We start from the raw sequence: 21407 nt of genomic DNA on the forward strand, positions 1-21407 counted from the left end.
ATATATATATTAACTGTAGCGGTAGCCACCTTACCAGGTCTGTTCTCCTTATTACTGCTAGAGTCCAGGGAATGGTCTTGGGGGCGGAGAGGTTTTGGCCGATCTACTAGTCCATTACTAGGCTCGGTTGTCCAACTAAGACGGAATTTAAGTGTTGGACCTTTACTGAACACTTCAAATGGTCCACAATCCTACACAGAAGAATTACATTCAGTACTCACTTCTCAGGATGCAAAAAATTAACAGCACAAGATCTGTCAATAACACACATTTAACGGAATATTTTTACCTCATTATATAACATGTATATATATATATATATATATATATATATATAACACGAATCAGAATAGCTGTCATTTTGATTTCTGTCATTTTTTATTTATTTCCCAGAATCAGAAAGAAGTATTGGAAAGTACTGAGGGGGAAAACAAAAAGGATCAAATTAGAAATAACATTTTTAGAGAAGGTGGAATTAAAAATTTATTAATACAGTTTGAGGAGAAATATTTATAATGGTTTGGCCAAGTGACAAAAACTCTGAGACAAAGATAACGAGAAGGATATTACATGCTCATGACAGTTGCGAAAGAAATATCAAAATATAAGTTAGACTTAGTGGGAGTATAGGAGGTCAGATGGGACAAAGGTGGCACCAAACCAGCAGGCTAATATACATTTTTCTATGGAATGTAATGTAATGTAATGTACGTATGGGGTGGGCCATAAAAATTGGTCCCCACACTACGACCTTCAATGATCTATTGTGCTTCCCTTGGATTAGCCCTTTATTAATCCTACACTTCTAATAAAGTGTAGGACATTGCTTATGGGGACATCATAAAATGCACTTGGTTCCATAAAAAACTGACCCAAGTGACAAAATCTTAAATAAGCTATGGCCTCACAATCACACAAGATGTGTGTAGCTGATCTGTTTTCTTGTAGGCACCTTTCACAAGTTTGGTGATCTGTCATTCCCAGCTTGACAAGGTGTCCTTTTAGGTGGCAGTGTCGGATAAGTAATCCTACCACCCATCTTAGTTGATCTCCGTTTAATCTCAACAATCCTTTTTTTTTCTATAGGAAGGGGAATGAGAATCATGAATTAGGTACAGGCTATTTCAAACACAAAAGAATCTTATTAGCAGTTAAGAGGACAGAGTTTGTTAGTGATAGGATGTCATACATAATACCAAGAGGTCGATGGCATGATATTACTGTTCTAAATGTTCACGTGAAAACACAGGATAAAATTGATTATATGAAGGACAGCTTCTACAAGTTACTAGAATGAATATTTGATAAATTCCTTAAATACCATACAAGGATTTTGTTAGGAGATTTTAATGTCAAAGAGGATAGGGATGACACTTTCAAACCAATGACTGCAAATGAGAGTTTGCATTCATCAGATACTGGAGAAAAATTGGGAGTACAATGAGACAATACATCACCTACTCATAGACTTCAGGAAAGCCTATGATTCAGTAAGGAGAGAAGTATTGTACAACATTCTCATAGAGTTTGGGATACCCATGAAACTAACTAGGCAGATTAAAATGTGTTCAAATGAAACCTGTAGTAAAGTACATATAGGTAAACACTTGTCTGATACGTTTCCTATCCAGAATGGTCTGAAACAAGGATATGCTTTATCTCCACTCCTTTTCAGCTCTGCTTTAGAATATGACTTTAGGAAGGTTCAGGAAACTAGGTGGGACTGAAATAAAACCGGACACATCAGCTGCTGTCTGTGCCAATGATGTGAATCTACTGGGTGATAACAGAGAAACCATAAAGAAAAACACACAGACTTTAACTGACACAAGTAAGGAGGTTGGTCTCGACTTAAATGCAGAGAAAATGAAATATATGTTGCTGTTTCTTCACCAGAATGCAGGACAGAATCGTAAGAAAGTTAGATAATAGATCCCTTGGAAATGGGGCACAGATACTTATAAATGTCTGTAACAAATCAAAATTTGATTCAGGAGTAAATAAAGAGGAGACTGAATTTGGGCAACGTTCGCTACCATTCAGTCCAGAAGCTTTTGTCTTCTCATCTGCTGTCTAAAAATGTAAAGATCTAAATATACAAAATTAATTTTTCCTGTGGTTCTGTATCAGTGTGAAACTTGGTCTCTGACATAAGGGAGGAACATAGACTGAGGGTGTTTGAGAACAGGGTGCTCAGGGGAATATTTGAACCAAAGATAGATTAAGTGATAGGAGATTGGAGAAAACTGCATAATAAGGAGCTTCATAACTTATACGCTTCACCAAATTTAATTAGAAGTATGACTGTAAAGGTTTAATTGCCCCTCCCAAAAGGAGGAGGAGTGGGGGTTCTCTGGTCATAACGCACAAAAGGCTTGGCATTAAACTGCCAGTTGTAAAGTGACCCTGGCTGAACTGTGAACAGCAAGTCTGCCAGCCAGGTAGGACAGGAGGTAATGAACATGGAAGCAGCAAAGACAATCCCCATTCTCAGAAACCACTATCAAGCAACAAGTATGTGAATACGTAGCAAAATGGGAAGACTTGAAGAATACCGTAGTTACTTACAGATCATGCAGAATAGTGAAAGTATTGTAATTACTTGTAGTTACGAATTTTAAGCTGTCAGCACATTCAACGACGTGTTTAGTCACTAAAATGTAACATTGTAATTCATCCTATTGGGTGTGTGTGCAGTTCTTTCATGTTTAATTTAAAATCTTCAGGAGGGGGAAAAACACTTACCTCCTTTATCTCACCAATGGTTTCCCAGGATGATAGTTTCTTTGGTGACCCCTTCACATTGGCTTGTACTTCCTGCAGTACCAATTCATAATCACCATCAGTCAGAAGGCAACGATTATGTTTATCATAAACTATTAATTCAGAACCAAATAATTTTGTGTCTTCCAACAATCCCTTTACTGGACCTGATGACTTCCTCCTCTTCTGTGCCGGTTCTGTAATATAAATTCAGTGAATTAAATATCAGTGCAAAGTAAACACAAAATCTGTCAATGCTCTGTTAGGCCATTGGTCTATACATACATGGACTCTGAACAAGGCAGCAAAGAATTGGCAGTACAATTCCTCTACTAACATTTTTAAAACGTTGACAATTAAATTTCAGAATGCATTTAATCTAAATAAAACAGAATAAAAAGTACAATTCCTCTACTAACATTTTTAAAGTGTTGACAATTATATTTCAGAATGCATTTAATCATAAATAAAACAGAATAAAAAATTTTTCATTCACTACTGAAGTTAACACAAATCAAAGCATAAAAGGTTTACTCACAAAGACCTAATATATATAAGCATGTAAGTATTCTGTTCCTTCTGTTTTCTACTGTGGACCTAATAGAGATGACCAAAAATAATATGGAATGCACTCCACATTTTCATTTTGCCAGTGGTAGCCATAGTCAAAGCAACATGCATGTACTGTGGTTCAGTTTTTGGTTGAGATGGAACTTTTGTTATTAGATAAGGAAACGTAACTTTAATTTTTTTTTAATCTGAGTGATCTGAGGTATTTCTGCCTGTGGTAAATAAATGGCATGGCATTCTGTCCATTTACTAATGTTGTCATATACAGAAAGCACTATATTTCACAATATGAGCACTATTCAGAAAGTAACCTCTTGTGAGCCGTTAACAAAACAAGCAACAAGAAAAAAAAGTATTATATATAAAAAATACATATGTACCTCAGCTGCTTCTCAACATAGTGGAAGGAATTGGCTGTAGCCTAATTTGAGGTACTACCCTGGCATCTGCATGGAGGTAATTTGGAAAACTATGAAACTAGTACTTCAGTCTGGAGAGTCAGTGTCCTGGTTGCAATCAAACCAGGCACCCCCAAAATATAAGAGGTGTTACCTATACATGAACCTGCTCAGCAGACAGGGTATTAATTACCATACTAAGAATATGAACATCACACCACCTAATTCCTCACGGAAGAATGCAGGAGTTGGAAATCCATTAAATTCATCCTTCAGTTTCCATATGGTTGGCTGTATTACACAATCGACATCCCCACTTCTGTGCTACATTATGCAGCTATATGATGGGTAATTCTGAACCTGCTGTAATGTCCACAGCAAAACTTTGAAATAGATAACAAAATTAAGATCACTGTGTTTTGTAAAGTGATGCTGTGTCATCTGATAGCGGTTTGCTGACATTTTGGAAGACTGTCTTGTGTGGCAAGAAATGGTAAGATATAGGGACAGAAGATTATTTTGCTATTCTGCTAACTCCTATTGATTCACTCAGGGCCCTTAACTCACCTGATCCTCTACCTATATCTGCACTACGTTTCCCACATTTGGCCTACTCTTCTACCCTAAAGATGGAGGCGGCAGGTTCCTCCAAAACACTGGTAAACATCTACCAGACTACAGAGTGTCAACTCCCAGAAGACAGCAACTTTATAGTTACCTCCATGAAATCTCTGACAAAAAGTGTTTTTTTAAACAATTCATACAGTGACTTAGGGAGAAAACTGTATGGCATTTATGTTGCAATCTTTCTATAACACACAGTTGTTATGGTTACCAAAGCAACACCCTTCTGAAAGTAAGGACTTCTAGATATTGTGACATGTGTTACATGTGTTACATTTGCATTAAAAAATGATCACACATTATAGCGCTGCTTCACCCGTGTGCTTACCTGTGTCTCCATCTCCATTTGACATAAGTAAACCATTTGAAATACACGAAACTCGCAAAAGCAATACATATGACTTGACCAGATGACCATTCGACAGATTAAATGATTCTGTTGGTATTGATATTGTCGGAGCTTTTGGAGGAGGGTGGTCTTCGGACGGATTAATGGGCACTTCACTGATGCCCACTGACATCTACAAATTAACAAAACAAAATCTTACTCTTTTAATTTAGTTCAACCAATCTGGTTATCAAATACAATACTGCAGTCTTACAACATGGACTTCATGTAGATGACATGGCACTCTAGGCAATCAGCAACTTATAAATATGATGCACAAGAATATCAATTCTTTCCAATGGAAAAAAAAAAAATCACTTGATGTATATACAGGATTAATCTGAAATGTGCTGATGAACCTTGGGGATGAACTCCACATACCCAACCAAGAAAACAAATTTGATAAACATGTGTCCAAAAATTCTTTCTTTTCCAGTTACAGTCCAGCAAATTTAGTGGCCATTACAACTGACAGTTTCAATTTTGGTGGCTCTTATTTTACTTGCAGAGCAGAAAAAGCCTGCCACAGACTTACCTACTAAAACAAATGGTTATTATGGCCAAAAAATACATGCAATAAACTGTGTGTGTGTGTGTGTGTGTGTGGGTGCGCGCAAGTCCACAAGAGAGAGCACATGTGTGTAAATGATGACCCAGCAACTGAAATCTATACCATTAAATAACTTCCTGCTCTTTTATCATCATACCTGTATACTAACCTGCATTATAGGAGATGACACATCTTTTCTCTTTTTGTGACAAATTTTAAGCAGAAGAGTTTCTACTTTTACTGGTTCTTGATGTGTATCCACTTAAAAAATAAAAAAATATAGATTCAGAAACATATTCTTAGTTTGCATCTACATTATGAATTGTATTCACATGTCAATTACCAATACAATATCACAGACACCTGAGAATACTGAAAAATATGTTACCTTTCTTATCATAGAATCCAAGAAAAGTGAGGGTCATATACCCCTCAAGATTACCAGGTTGCATTTCTCTGTTTTTCATGTTAATTCTGTCCAATAAACAGTCAACTTTAAACCCTTTACGATGTTTATGAGAGCGAGACATGCGTTGCTTCATGTAGCTAAGTGTTCTGTTCAGAAAAACAGGCTGGAAAAAAGAAATGTAATTATAAGGTGGAAATTTGCTACCAAATATATGCACAATTTTTCACTTATAGAAACTGTATGGAACTGAAAATACAGGTGACTCATTATACGCAGGACCTGCATTCCTGAAACCCACTGTGTAAAACCAGAAACACACTGAACAAACACTCAGTGCTGTGGAGGACCAGGTAATGCATGACTGGGTCAAAATGATGGGGCAAGTCAGAAAAACTTCCCGTATGAGTCACTGGGCACGTGCAGCAGCTTCTGCCATGGCTGCAGATAGGATATTGATGCTTCTCATGATGCTGAACTGAAACCGCACATATGAAAAGACTGAGACAACAAAAATATGTATAACAAGAGTCACCTATAATTTACTGATGATCTTTCTCTATATTTCATTCTTGAGGTATGACATAAGTAAGGTAAAGTTATCCCAGGACTTTATTAATTAAGGACCACACCATGAAGACATATGTTGAGTGGAGGTATAGCTCCACCATTGTCAACTTTGGCACTGGATGGAGGCAAGTGGTCAACTTTGTGCCCCTGCCTCTTTAACCTGGTGAAACAACCCAACTATCCAGTCTGGACATTACAGAGAAGAGAAAACTCTCTTACCCTTGCTGGGAATCAAACCCTGACTCCTCAGCTGTTTTATTTTCAGGACCACAACTCTGCCTGGGTGTCTCCCAGTCTTTTATCTTTTATAATAAATGAAGCATATAAGGATATAGTAATTAACTACTTTCACTTCCATATTTGCCTCACTATATAAAAAAATGAATGCTTATGAGGCAACCAGGTCTTTGTCTCACTGAACCCAATAGTGGGTATTCAATTCAGTACAAAAGACATATCACTCAAGTACGCACCACAATCACAGGAATGAACATATGCAGGTAAAAAAGTAAAGCTATCCCTGTAACAGGCCATGAAGGCCCATAGAGCTGTGAGACGTTGAGGGTCCCGCATTATCTAGACAATCGGCTCACAGATGGCGGTAGGGTTGTCCGCCTTACGTGCCAGCCATGCTTTACTCTCCAGGAAAATTATTTAATTAATTCTTGGTACTCATTTCTGTTAGAGGCTGAGTCGACCCCAGAGCCATAGTGCGGCCGGAAGGATTGGTAAATTTTATTACAAATTTTGACAAATTATTCACATTGTAATGGGACATATCTTATATAATCACCTTGTTTTTCAATATGTTTAGTCCAACGGTCCATATGTTTTCTGATTCTTTCAGAATTAAATGTTTTCAGTTGGTATTTAATAAATCATTTCAGTACTTGTTTGACTTTAATAGATGAAGTTCTGATGAACTTTTATCAATGGTGATTCTTCAGTCCTAAATTCACTGATCAACTGGCCATTTAACTTGAATTCATGTTACAGCTGATGGCTGTCCAGAATGTGCACAATCAACAACACTGATCTGGCTTCCTTTGAATCTTGCCAGCCGCCCAAACATGCTTCTGGGTCATACAGTTATCACCATACTAAACTGTTATACAGCTGCGTATTTCAACAGTTCTGACACTCTCTGACTATAAAAATTCTGTGTTTTGGTGCACTCCATCAAGATAGCATACTATATGTACCTTGTGCTTTAATAATAACATCTACACATTTTGCCCACAGGGTGTATTTATGGGTTGTGTGAACCTAAGAATAACAGCAATTATTTCCATATATAGAATTGACGGAATAATCTTTTTAACAGAGATGCAGTGTGTTTTGCGTGTGACAAGAGAATTATTTAAATATTGTTTACATCAGGGCTGTCCAACTCATTGCATGCAAGCCACAGGAGTATTCTTCCAGTCCCCAAAATTTGAGTTAATGCTCGCCTCCTCCTCAAAATAGATGAGTGAATCTTATCAACAAGTCAGACCTTAATGGAATTTTGTATTGAGGACCCACATTCAAACCCAAGTGAGAAAGAAATTATAATTCCTTTGCCGAAGACAATGAGAAAAGTTGTCACTTGTCACAAACATATGCTGAAATTAAACTTTTTAACAAAAATTATAGCCACTTATTACAACATTGCCCACTGTACAGTGATATGTATTTTGTTTTACAGCAAAAATTTAATAACTATTTAATTGCCATGCATTACTTCAGCTGTCCTGCTACATAATGTACAATGATACATTCTACACGTAACTTACAAGATGACTTTCCAGCTAAGAATTTAATTTAGGTCTTCAAGTAAGGCAGCATCCCAGAATTGGGTTCATGTGATTTAGAATCATTTTTTATTCCCATGTCAATAATATGTATCAAATCTGAAGTTTTTAACTGCATCTAAGATTGAAGCCTGAAATAAGCCTCCAAAAATGATCCTGATACACTCACACTTCCTGTTACTTCAATGGGATATGCATATAGATTATGACTGATATGCTCACATTTCCTGCTATTTGAATGGGATAGGCACAGACTGTGTAATGCACTCACACTTCCTGTTACTTCAATGGGATATGCATATAGATTATGACTGATATGCTCACATTTCCTGCTATTTGAATGGGATAGGCACAGACTGTGTAATGCACTCACACTTCCTGTTACTTCAATGGGATATGCATATAGATTATGACTGATATGCTCACATTTCCTGCTATTTGAATGGGATAGGCACAGACTGTGTAATGCACTCACACTTCCTGTTGCTTCAATGGGATATGCACACAGATTATGACTGATATGCTCACATTTCCTGCTATTTGAATGGGATAGGCACAGACTGTGTAATGCACTCACACTTCCTGTTACTTCAATGGGATATGCACACAGATTATGACTGATATGCTCACATTTCCTGCTATTTGAATGGGATAGGCACAGACTGTGTAATGCACTCACACTTCCTGTTACTTCAATGGGATATGCACACAGATTGTGTCATATGCCAACCTGTTTCATCTCAACAACCATTGCTGCAATGTTGAGACAGATTCATACTTGTTGAATCCCCATATTGTGAGAAATAAGATGAATACCCATTTGTGATGTTATGTAGAATCATATTCTGTGGAACACTGTCGCTTCAAAACCTGAAATACAAAACAAAGAAAGACTTACCGATAGCATGTTCCTGGTCCGCAGAAATCTGTAGATCTGTGTTGGTTCTATACAGAAACAAAACACAATAAATAATATAATAAAAAGCAGTATAAAATTCCTATACACTAAATTTAACTTGAAGCAGAAAAATGAACTTATTTTTACACTCTTAACCTTCAATTAGGTAAACCTGCACGAAGATTCATTAGCCAATATGGAATCATATAGGGCCCCTAATGAAGGAAGAAACAAAATGAGGGAAAGAAATATACCTGTTATTATACTACTGTTTCAATTGGTAAAATTCATTCAAGATCTTATTCTTGGTTTATTCAGCAATGCTTTCAATAGCTCAACATACATAACATTAAACAACAGGGAAATGAACTGGAAAGCATGTGGAAGGAACTTGTGACCCAATTTCAGGTACCATCCTGGCATTTCTCTGGAGGACTGAGGAAAACTGTGGAAGACCTCAACCAGGAGAGCTGATCTCTAGGCTGAGATCTGAAACCAGGACCACCTAAATTCAAAGCAGGTGTGTAGCCAATCTACTGCAACATTTGACTACACTCCATTTCAAATTAATCATATTCTTTATAATACACAAACATGTATACACAACATACTTAAGTTCCTTTACTGTTCATCATGTTCCAGCATAGCTTAGTCAGTATAATGACGAGCTGGATGGCCAGGATTTGGTTCCCAACAGGGGAAGATTTTATCTCTTCACCATAACATCCAAACCAGCTATGGGGCGCACCCAGCCTCTTGTCCAGTGGGTACCAGAAGCTCTTTAACTGGAGGTCAAGTGGCCAGGGCATGCAGCTGGCCAGTCACCTCCATCTAGTGTCAAGGCCAAGAATGGTGAAACTATACCTACACTCCCCCATGTCTTCATAGCATAATGCTTAATTAACCAAGCACAAGGACTTCTTATTTTTTTACTGTTAATTATGTGAATGGTTATGGGCTCAACAGTCAGGGTTTGAATTTCTGGCAGATGCAAAGTTTACTCTAAGAGTACCGTGTTCTTCAAAGTGATGTTGTGGTCTGGTAGATCACGTTTCAGAGGAAAGTGCTGCCCTATCTTCAGGATAGATGCAACCTTAAGCTGGAGGCAGCTGGTTCCTCCAAAACGTCGGTCATTATCTAGTAAGCTACATGGCACCACATCCCAGAAGACAGTAATCCTCATAGCCACTGCAGGGAGTACCTCAAATTTCACAGGGTTTTCCCTTTTGCTTATATGTTCCCATCCAGCATTCTATTCGAGGAATACCTGCTGCTCACTCCTTGAAGTAAAGCATCTGCAGGACACACTTCATTGTTCACTTCCATCTATAGCTAAGGTCTATTCTCCCTACACGCCTTCACAGAGTGCTGCATGGGCAAAGGAACAAATTTACCTTTCGCCGTTTTATATATATATACTGTTATTATTCAGTTCATCCTTTCTATAAATTACCGCCTTCATGTCCATGGTTTCTGCTGACCGTCTTACAGTGTATACACTTTTTTTTCACCTTATTCTTCATTTCCACACTACATGGTTCAGCACTAATGTGCCATCTTCAGGTGTCTTTATGCAAGTTAAACTATTGTACTGCATGCCATAATGTCTTCATTCTAAAACGACTAAAATCTGTATTTGTCATATAGGACGATGAATTCTAAATAATAAAACTTTTCAGGATTCTTCCTACGTCGCTGGATCCAGCAGTACAACGCATGCAGTAACAGGAGCAAAAGACAACACAGAACACGATACACAAATATATGTATGAAGAATGCTCACATAAAAGAGGATTGGCGCAATTCGCGTGTTTGAGTGCGACATAGGATGAATCCTGAAAAGTTTTATTATTTAGAATTCATCGTCCTATATGACGAATACAGATTTTAGTCATTTTAGAATGAAGACATTATGGCATGCAGTACAATAGTTTAACGTGCATAAAGACACCTGAAGATGGCACATTAGTGCTGAAACATGTAGTGTGGAAGTGAAGAATAAGGTGAAAAAGTGTATGCACTGTAAGACGGTTAGCATAAACCATGTACATGAATCAGTGTAACAGGACGCTAAAATATAATACCGCCTTCATATTACTGTAAAATCTATTTCTGTTCAATGACTTGTTCAGAAAGCATTTCTTTTCTAAAATGAGCTTGTGTATGTGTACCCTTTGGCACTATGGTACAATGAGACGTAAAAAGGTAAAGTTGTCCCTGTGTTTAACTAATTTAGCACTACACCATGAACGTGTAGGGGGAGTGGATGTACCCATTGGACTGGGGGTTGGGTGGACCCCGGAGCCGGTCTGAACGACTTGGAAAAGATAAAATTCTTGACCCTATCCTGACTCGAACTCCGACCCCTCGGCCGTCCAGCCCGTAGCCAATCGCTATACCGACTGCGCTATGCCGGCTCGTGGTACAATGGGACGCACCGGCTTCTTTTCTAAAGTAGGCATTAAGTTAAGATTATGTTCCTCTGGAATGTGTTGCCATGTAGTTTGGTACATACTTATCGGCGTTAAATTCCATACATTTCACATTCCGCAGCGTACATATTCACTGCCGTGAGAACCTCAAATATCAAAGGGTGAAAGTGGGGCGAAAATCATGTCAGTTTATTTCAACTTCAATTATCTAATTTCAGACATCGGCCTACTTGGAATACTGTGTGTGTCTCAAGTATGTATCATGTATCAAGAACGATTCGTGGCGCCCAAAGCCGCTTAAAATCCAAATCTCATATTCTCAATTCAAATTTTATTCCTTGAATAATGTAAAGTGTCTTTTTCCTGTCTCTCCGATCACGTGAGGAAATGGTGTCATTGAACTACTATGTGAATGTCCGTTGAACGCCTGACCTTGAGAAGCTGCCAGCGAAATACATCAGCCCCTCAAAAGATGGCGCCATAGTGAATATTACCGACTGGTTCAGTTGGTTAGCTATTGTTTCCGTAAATAACCATAAATATTAACATTTCCCACATAAAAAATATAACCTGCATTATTACCTTACACTGCAACCGCGCTTACAAAACAATCTAAACGCTTAGTCTTAAATTTCATGTTCTACGGTTTTACAACATGCAGCCAGTTTCTGGCGCAAAATTTTCGTGTACCTGCATCTAAACTATACCTATTCGATCCTTCTGTGGTCAATTGGGAGATGATGAACTGGAAAATCACATTTGTATGTGAAGCCTGAACCAATTTTGTTACGCATGCTCAGGCAAACCAATCTGATCCCACTAATCTACCTTCAAACGAACATCGGAAAAATACGTAACAAACCTACATTTAAGGACCAGACTTTGTTAATTCTATACCGATAATGTCAATTTATCTACACATATCAACCGCAGTACAGTCAGAGATAGTAAACGTAAATAACATTAACGCTAGAAAATAAAAATAAAGATGTCTAGCATGTGCAACCTGCAGGTATTAAATTGTATGTGTATGTAGGATTTGAGGTTCTCACGGCAGTGCTTATGAAGAGTACTATTTCCTGGGATATACACCGTATGGTCCGTTGAATTTGTACCGACGTTTCGGAGGAACATACCACCTCTTTTTTGGGGGGGCCGAAGGATATGTCGAGCAAGAGAGCTTCCCACCTGCTTTCACATTCGTTTCTTGCTCAGCTTATTCTTTGACCCTGAAAATGGTGGCGATGTTCCTCTGAAACGTCAGTTGACTTCCAACGGAATGAACGACATTATATTCCAGAAGATAGTAACACTCGGTCGTCGACTTACGACCGACTTCCGTTCTGACTGACAGGTCGTAAGTTGATCTGGTCGTATGTCGGCCATATATTTATTAACGGTATTTTTAACCTTTCTAATTTTTATCGTCTTTATAATTTATTTTTAAAAATTTATTGTTAATTTATTTATCATTTTTTGTGGTCGTAAGTCGACGACCAAGTGTACTCTGTACGTGTATGTTCTCAAAATATAACTGTTATGGTGGGGTCTTCATTACCATTTGTGGAACATCAACGACCATCAGCATGTCCACAAAAAATCTACTACTGGTCATATCCTGGGCTTGCATGTGCAATCCAATACATACCTTTCTTTACATCCCCTTTAATATTATCCAATCATCTATACAGAGATCTCCCATGGGGTCTCTTCCCTTCAGAACTTTATCAACGAATATGGAGATTCAAGAATTGTACATGACATGGTACCATTATAACAAATTCATAGCTCAGTTAATAATAACTAAGCTATGAGCATGAACTATGGAACTAAGGTTCAATTACTGGGGGGACAGACATTTTTCTCTTCTCCTCAATGTCCAGACCAGCTCTGAAATCCAAACAACCTCCCATTCAATGTATGGATACTGCAAATGAGGCATGAAGCTGACCACTCACCCCCATCAAGCACTAAGTTTATGAATCCATGAAGCTATACTGCCAACAAGTCTTTCATAGCAGTGTGTTTAATTAAACACAAGGACAACCTGAAGTTTTTTGTAATCATAATATTTGGGCAAGCAAGCTTTTAGGAAACACTTGTGTTTGACCATATTAGATGCTGGCAGCAGAATGTGATCACATTCCATCACCCATACTTCTCCTCACATGATCACTTGCATTCTGAGCAGAATTTGAACTCCACACATGAACTTTAACAATAATGACATCTGAAGTTCTCAAGGAAAAGGTAAAGGTAAAGCTATCCCTGTGACAGGCTGTGGAGACCCATTGTGTTGTGAGACGTCGAGGCTCCCATATTTTCTAGACAATCGGCTCACATATGGCAGTGAGGCTGTCAGCCTTACATGCCAGCCACTCTTTACCCCCCACCCCAGGAAGATTTGTGGTACTCATTTCTGTTAGAGTCCGAACTGACCCCAGGGCCATAGTGCGGACACAAGAATTAAGTCAATTAAAAATCCAATGATCTCATCGGGAATCAAATCCACGACCTTCCGGTTTGCAGCATAGTGCCTCAACCAACTACATTACCAGAGGCAGTGCATATTAGGACAACGATGATGATGATGATGATGTTAACTCTTCCAAAATGGACATGATATTAAATTATAACACAGAACTTTAAATGAAAATTTGTGATAGCTGCAAGAAAAGCTTATGGAAGAAGAAACCTGCAGACTTTAATATGAATGAAAATGCATCCAAACCTAGTGCAGATCAGTGGAATTATAGTGACTCAAAATATCTGTTAAGGTCTTCAGTATCTCCATAATATTAATTCATAAATCTATGCCCGCCCCCGCCCTCTAAAAAAGCCCAAGATCATCAGAAACTACTAATTAACGCCATGGAGATGTGAACTTCTGGATAAGCTGCCAGTCGCTCAGCGACTAAAGAATTTCCCAAAATTTTATGGAATACGAATGTTCATGCATGCTACATGCTCTGCCCATCTTATTCTCTTTGACTTTATCATTCTAATTATACTTGGTGAAGAGGGCAAATAATGAAGCTGTTTACTATGCAGTTTTCTCCAACTTTTCATCACTTCATCCCTCTTCGGCCCAACTACTCTCCTCAGCACCCTGTTCTCAGACATCCTCAGCCAAAGTTATTCCATTAAGTTCAGAGACCAAATTTCACACCTACACAACTAGAGGCAAAATTACTGTTTCATATATTATAATTTTTACGTTTTTAACATCAAACAAGACAAAATGTTCTGGACTGAATGGTAGCAAGCATTACCCTAATTTAATCTGCTTTTACTATCTCCATAAATCAAATTTTGATTTGTTACAGTCACAAAAAAGACAAACACAAACTCCGTGGCCTGTAGTCCGCAAGCGAACTATACCGACCGAGCGACCGCCGCTTGTCGGCGAAGTTAGTGTCAACTATTGCCGCTAGAGGGTGTCACGTGGTCAGCACAACGGATCCCCACGGTCGATAATCTTGGTTTTCTAGACCGGAGCCACTATTTCCTTGAAATAGCTCCTCCATTATCCTCATGAGGCTGAGTGCACCCCGTTCCAAACCCACCACATATCAGAAAATCTGGTAGCGCCGGGAATCGAACCCGGGACCTCTGGATCTGTAAGCGAAAAATTTGTGAACAAAAGCTGTAGACAGATATTAAGCACACGCTCAATATTCAACGAACTTCTTCCACAAGTCTTGGAATTTTCATAGTAACTGAAGAAATCATACATTATGTGTACATTCAACAATCACCATGGTCTCCCAATCACATCCAATGCTAGGATTATCTCTCTTTTTTCAATTATTGATTCACCCCTTCCCCTTCATGAACATGGATAATCAGAACTATACTGTATGTATATCTGCATGTACAGGAAGGTCACCTAAGACCCTACTGCCAAAACTCCTTTGGCTGATTGGGTGAAAGGGACACACACTACTCACACCACCTCACACTCCTGGCATAATCAAGAGACCAATACCCATTACAATTTCTCTCCAACCTCACCCCATTAAGTCTTCAAATAGCTACCATGAAGTGATTACAAACCCAAGTCCCAATTAATATATATTCAGCGTTACGTGTTGTGTTGAAATGACACATGAGAGTTACATGCAAGAACAAAGAGTTCATGTATGATACCCATGTGAAAAGTAAGGATTCAAGCTCAGATTTCAAGAAGTTACGATTCCACTTCATATAACCTACATAAATTTTTACAGGGTGATTACGGGACAAAAAGAAAATCAAAATGCTGAGTGCTCACTGGGCAGAAACTGCATCAAAATTTCCTTAAATATTCCCCTCAAAAGACCGCCTCTGTGGGCTAGTGGTCAGAGTTCCTGCCTACAGATCCAGAGGTCCCGGATTCAATTCTTGGCGCTACCAGATTTTCTGAGTTGTAGTGGGTCTGGAACGGGGTCCATTCAGCCTCATGAGGATAATTGAGAAGCTATTTCAAGGAAATAGCGGCTCTGGTCTAGAAAACTGAGATTAACAGCCATGGGGATCCCTTGCGCTGACCACGTGACACCGTCTATCCGCAAAAGTTTGCACTAACTTCGCCGACAAGCGACAGTCACTCAGTTGGTATAGTTTGCTTGAGGACAACAGGCTACGAAATTTTATTCCCCTTAAAATTCCTTCAGATGACTTGATGAAGAGAGAAAGATTTCAAATTTGAAGTTTAAAGTTTGTTCTACGAGGGTTGGAACTTTAATAGTGGCAACACTGCTGTAGAGATGCAATGCAACAGAACCAAGTAATGTCGCTCATACCACACATTAGTTACATACCTACCTTACCTCAGAGCAAATGGACTCTCCATTCCCACGTCATGCGCATGCACAGAGACAAGAAGAACAGAGCCTCGTGTTAGCTGGCGGTCTAATGTAGTGTTGTCAAGATGTTTTCAAAAGAGGAACAACGAAGTTGGATAAAGATTGAATGTGCCAGAGGCCGTACAGCACGACGGTGTCATCAAGGTCTTCAAGAGGCTTGCGGGGAATATGCATTGCCTTACAGAACAGTGGCAAGGTGAGTAAAAGCCTTCATCGAGGGACGTCAAAATGTGGCAGACATGCGTCGGCCAAGTCGTCCTAGTGTCAGTGAAGAAGAAGTGTATACTCTTTCCGTGTTACTGGAGAGTGATCAATGCCATATGATACATGAGCTGGCCCAAGAGACAGGATTAGCGCATACGACTGTGCTTCACATTCTGAAGGAACGCCAGGGCATGAGAAAAATTGCATCACGATGGGTTCCGCATGATTTGAGAGAAATGCAGAAATGGCTACGATACGACGCTGCTCGTAACCATTTGGAGCGCTATGAGCGCGAAGGAGAGGCTCTCTTACGCCGTTATCATTATGCTGGATGAGACATGGGCCAACTCGTGCGAGCCACAAATGAAACGCCAATCGAACAAATGGCATCATTACGGGTCACCACGAAAATCAAAAGTTCGTCAGAACCCCAGCAATGTGAAAGTTATGGTGATTCTCGTGTACGACTGTGATGGTGTTAGCCTAATGCATACTGTTCCCCGACAGACCATCAGTGCACAGTATTACTGTTCATTCTTGGAACACAACCTGCAACCAGCTTTGAGAAAGAAGCGGTGACACTTTCTGCAGAACCCACCCATCATTTTATAGGACAATGCTCGGCCACATGCAGCACAAGCTGTGGCTCTTGGTCATTTAGCATGTGCCTCAGTCACTGTACCAACTGAACTATGCCACAACAGCACTCTTCATATTATTTTCTTATGAAAGATAGCATTCAAGACGTGAAGCTGCAGTAATATGCAATTTTGCAGAAAATGTCTAATTTTTGCTACTGAATAAGAGGTAGTCCCAACATAAACAACTACACACCCATTTACTGTACAACATAAGCATTGAAATGGATTTTGACACATAAGTTTTTTACTTAATTCTGAGTGACTTAGACCTAACATTGTTGCTGTACATTTATTTTAAATAGTCTTATTTCATTCCTGATTTTGAAGACAAGTCAAAAGTTACAAAAAAATGCAGTGTTATTCAGACACATCTGCTGCCCAATATAGGCAGCAGGAAATACTTTAGCAGTCTTGACCACCACAAACAGAGCTTTGAACTACAAGCTGAACTATAATAAGTTCTTGCAACCATGGAGAAATAGGCACCTATGTCAGAATTTCTAAAAATTTAACACAACAGTGTCTGTTTTGGATTATAAACCAACAATTTCAGCAAGAAATGAAACCCATGACAATTCTGTATAGTACAGCTCTATGTAATTACAAAAAATGTTCTTACCATAATATGAAAACCAAAGAACAAGCAATTTAATTGGAAACAATACAATGCACATATGACAATGAGATAAGCATTACAGAGACCACTGGCTCTCCTTTGACTAGTTTTTCTTAATTATATCCATAGCATTTTAAGTGGCAACTTTCAACCTGTTAACGATATGATCACATAGGTAACAGTATCTCAGAGAGGTGGATGAATGTGTCACATAGTAACCACAAGACAGAAGCTGTGTAGGATGCACGGGTTTAATAATAATGACTGGTAGTCGTTCATTCAAAACTTGCAACACACTTATCGCTGACACAGTCAAAAAGAAAAGAGAAAAATTATTAATAGTTTCAGAAAAGCACAACTAAAAGATTCAACAGTAAATCAACAGTAAAAATTTTTAGCTGGAATATAAATAATGTGTGATTGCCCACTGCAATGTCTAATAACAATGTTAAGTTATAATACTTCAAGTTAGTGGTTTCTTTTTAAAAATACATTAATGTTTGCGGCCACATGGTCATATACTGTACAGAATCAATACCTTAGTCTGTATTTACTTACTCGTGGATCACTTAATTAAAATTGTCAAATGGCAGGATGAACAGTAAATAGTGAATCAGGGAGGATGCAGAGTGTGGCCATGACCTAAATTAAGTACTATCCTGCCATTTGCATGGAGCGACTGAGGAAAATTATGAAAAAATCTCAGTCAGGATAGTTCGTGTTACCATGCAAGTCAATTTTTTCAGCCATTTTATTCTACATGTTTACTGGATTTAAAACGTTCAACTGTAAAACATCTATGCAAGTAAATCATGTTTATAATTCATCCCCATGCAAAATACTAACCAGTAACTGACTGTCAGGTATAACACATACAATATTTCAGGTCTACCTCAACAAGTTAGTTTTTGTCTTTTATCACATACTGAAGAACTATAATGTAACACTGCAGTGGTACATGGAATGATTTTGTCTGGAATCTTCATTTTTACAATGTATTGGAAAGCTAATTGCAACAATGCAACAAAGCCTGAAATTCTCTTATCTGGACATGGAAAGGATCATGAACAAAGTAATGTTACAGCAATTTCCTTTCAACCAAAGTCACAAACTAAAAAGGAGACTACACATATGTTTTACTTTACTGCTCTTCTTGGCAAATATCCTACAACTCTTCTCTTTACGCAAGCAAATCTCCACTTGATTACTTAGGAAATCCAAATATGACTGATCTGAAATCGAATCTAAAACTAATGTATAATACGGTGTACAAATTATTGCAAAGTCTCACTCAATAAAACAATGTTCAATTTGACTTGTTAAGCTAGAATATATCAACAGTAATAAGATAGGAAATCAAATTAGAAATTGTTGGGTTTTATGCAATATGATTGACAGTCTACTTCAACATAAATCACACATCAAGGATTTAAGGTTCTCACAGCAGTGGTTATGAACAGTTCTACCTTCTGGGATGTATGGCCATGTAGCAGTCTATTGAAAGTCAACTCATATTTCGAAAGAACATGTCGCCTCCATCTTCAGGGTCGAAGAATAAGCTTGCCACCTACATCATGCTCATCTCTTGCTTGGCTTATTCTTCGATCCTGAAGATTCAGGCAACATGATCCTCAGAAATATCAGTTGACTTTCAACAGACTACACAGCATTATATCCCTGATGAAAGAACTCTTCATAAATCACATACTCGTACTACATTACTATTCATAATAATATGCTGCTTAGGGCTGTCATGAATTATATAAAGCATCAATTGCTGTGAAGTACGGACGTCTGTTTTCCGAAACAAGTATCATACGTATACATTTCGGCATCATCAGTTTAATCGGCCCATGAACCCTTTCCGAAAATCCTTTTATTTGCCAAAAAAAAAAGGCGTTCCGTGTAAATTCTGATAACATGTCTATTAACATAATGACGAAAAACTCTTAAATGTCTCAAACTAAGGCTACAACCTATACTATTTATCAGCTCGCAACTAGTTTAACGGTTATATCGTGGCTTCGTCTACAAACCAGAATGCATAATGTTAACTAGTTCGTTGTATAAGGCACTCAGCATCACCCTTCCCTGTTACGATCCATGCACAAAATCAAATTACCCCTAGCTTATTTCACCATCAACTCTTGGACAAAGCTGTATGTGCTATGAATGAACGCTCAGAATGTGTTTATTACACATGAAGAAGGTTTCTACTTACTTTCAAATGCTTGCAGAAATAATTCGTGATCCGCCTGAATCTGATCCATTCTTGTGTTTTTTGATGTTTCAGGTTCCTTTTCACGTTTCTTTGGTGGCATTTTCCTTTCAAAAATTTCACTCTACCCCCAAAAAAAAAAATTACCCAAACCCGCGAACCCCACTAAGCACTTAACCACCGGTCACTCACCACGGACAGGTTGACCACCTTAAAATATATTAGATACACGCAGTTCTGCGTTGTATACATTCATATTGAAGAGTGAGAGGTTGTGATTTTATTGGCTGCAATGGCTCCTAGAGCGCGAACTAGTAGCCATAGTAGGTATTAATTTCTAATGCCGGGAAAAATGAAGGAAAACTAATCAAAGCACCGAGACACGCCGAATGTTGCATAAAAATGTTCAGTCCGTCCTATAATTATCATCACACATATTTTCGTTTAATGCCAAACAAATGACGTTTGGATATCTCAACCTAATTTCCCTTAAGAATATAAGCAAAAAACATACTAGATTCAATCCAAGAATCTCAGAAATCAAGACGTGGATCTAGGTTGAGAAAATGTCTGAAAATGCAGTATATTTACAAAACACACCCAAAGAACAAAATACACTACAATAGTTTTATATGTAATTATTTTATGAATTGTTCCTTATGGTATACTCAGAAACTTTTAAATCATACTACACTTAAAATATATTTATTGGTAAATGAATATAATGTGGTGCGTAGACCCATCGCTAGACAATGACTCGGTAAATATATTCTTGCGGTAGCCAAAGCGGACAATAATAGGACGTCCATTGCTAGGCAACAGAGCAGTAAACACACCTCCTTAACATGAGAGGCTGTGCTTTTGCATGGTCTGTTAAAGCAGTTACAAAGAAGTGTTCAGCATATAGCAAAGAGAACAGAGTTGATTTTGAACTGATTTGGCAGTTGCAGATTAATGGCATGAAGGGAACTAGATTGTTCAAAGAATAATTCATGTAATTTGACGTGACAATGAGATAGTTATAAATGTGTTGCCAGTATACAACTAGTGAAGACTGAGAATCCTTGTCCATTTGTCATGGTGAACTGTAAAGTGTGTAAATCAGTGATAGCGTTGTACTACCTGTAGTTCTGAGTACTGTGCATAAGGTGTCAACAAATCCAATCATCCAATCCAAAACCTATCTTATACAAGTAAGTCACTCACAAACCCACTACACATGAAAATATCTTACCACATAAATTTAATGCTTGTAAATTCTGTTCCATATCCACAGAAGTCTCGCACAATTACAGGCTGTTTATAATTTCGTGGTAATATTAACTCTCCAACAGACTAGGCATTACTCAAACTAGATTCTTTCAGTGGAAATTAGTTCATTTCTTATTAGTGGATAAATTTTAACTTGAGGGGTTCTCATAATTGTCTCTCAGGATGGCTGACTTCCTTGCTCTCTTGGAAGTCTAGGCAAAATATTTCTTAAAATTCC

General features: G+C 38.2%; 1 protein-coding gene across 1 annotated transcript in view; it reads right to left on the bottom strand.

Moving 5' to 3' along the window:
* LOC111863685 (polycomb protein suz12-B) overlaps positions 1-20100 on the bottom strand; it is a 35367-nt gene extending 15267 nt beyond the window's left edge. Inside the window, exons 1-7 of the mRNA XM_023850216.2 lie at positions 19922-20100; positions 8961-9007; positions 5682-5865; positions 5463-5554; positions 4684-4876; positions 2746-2960; positions 35-191 (exon numbers count right to left, since the gene is read on the bottom strand). Of these exons, the coding sequence (XP_023705984.1) occupies positions 35-191; positions 2746-2960; positions 4684-4876; positions 5463-5554; positions 5682-5865; positions 8961-9007; positions 19922-20021 (988 nt within the window). The 5' untranslated portion in view covers positions 20022-20100. The remainder of the gene's footprint in view (positions 1-34; positions 192-2745; positions 2961-4683; positions 4877-5462; positions 5555-5681; positions 5866-8960; positions 9008-19921) is intronic.
* Between the last annotated feature and the right edge of the window lie 1307 nt (positions 20101-21407).

The sequence above is a fragment of the Cryptotermes secundus genome, unplaced genomic scaffold, assembly GCF_002891405.2.
Source record: "Cryptotermes secundus unplaced genomic scaffold, Csec_1.0 scaffold369, whole genome shotgun sequence".
Classification (NCBI taxonomy): Eukaryota; Metazoa; Arthropoda; class Insecta; order Blattodea; family Kalotermitidae; genus Cryptotermes; species Cryptotermes secundus.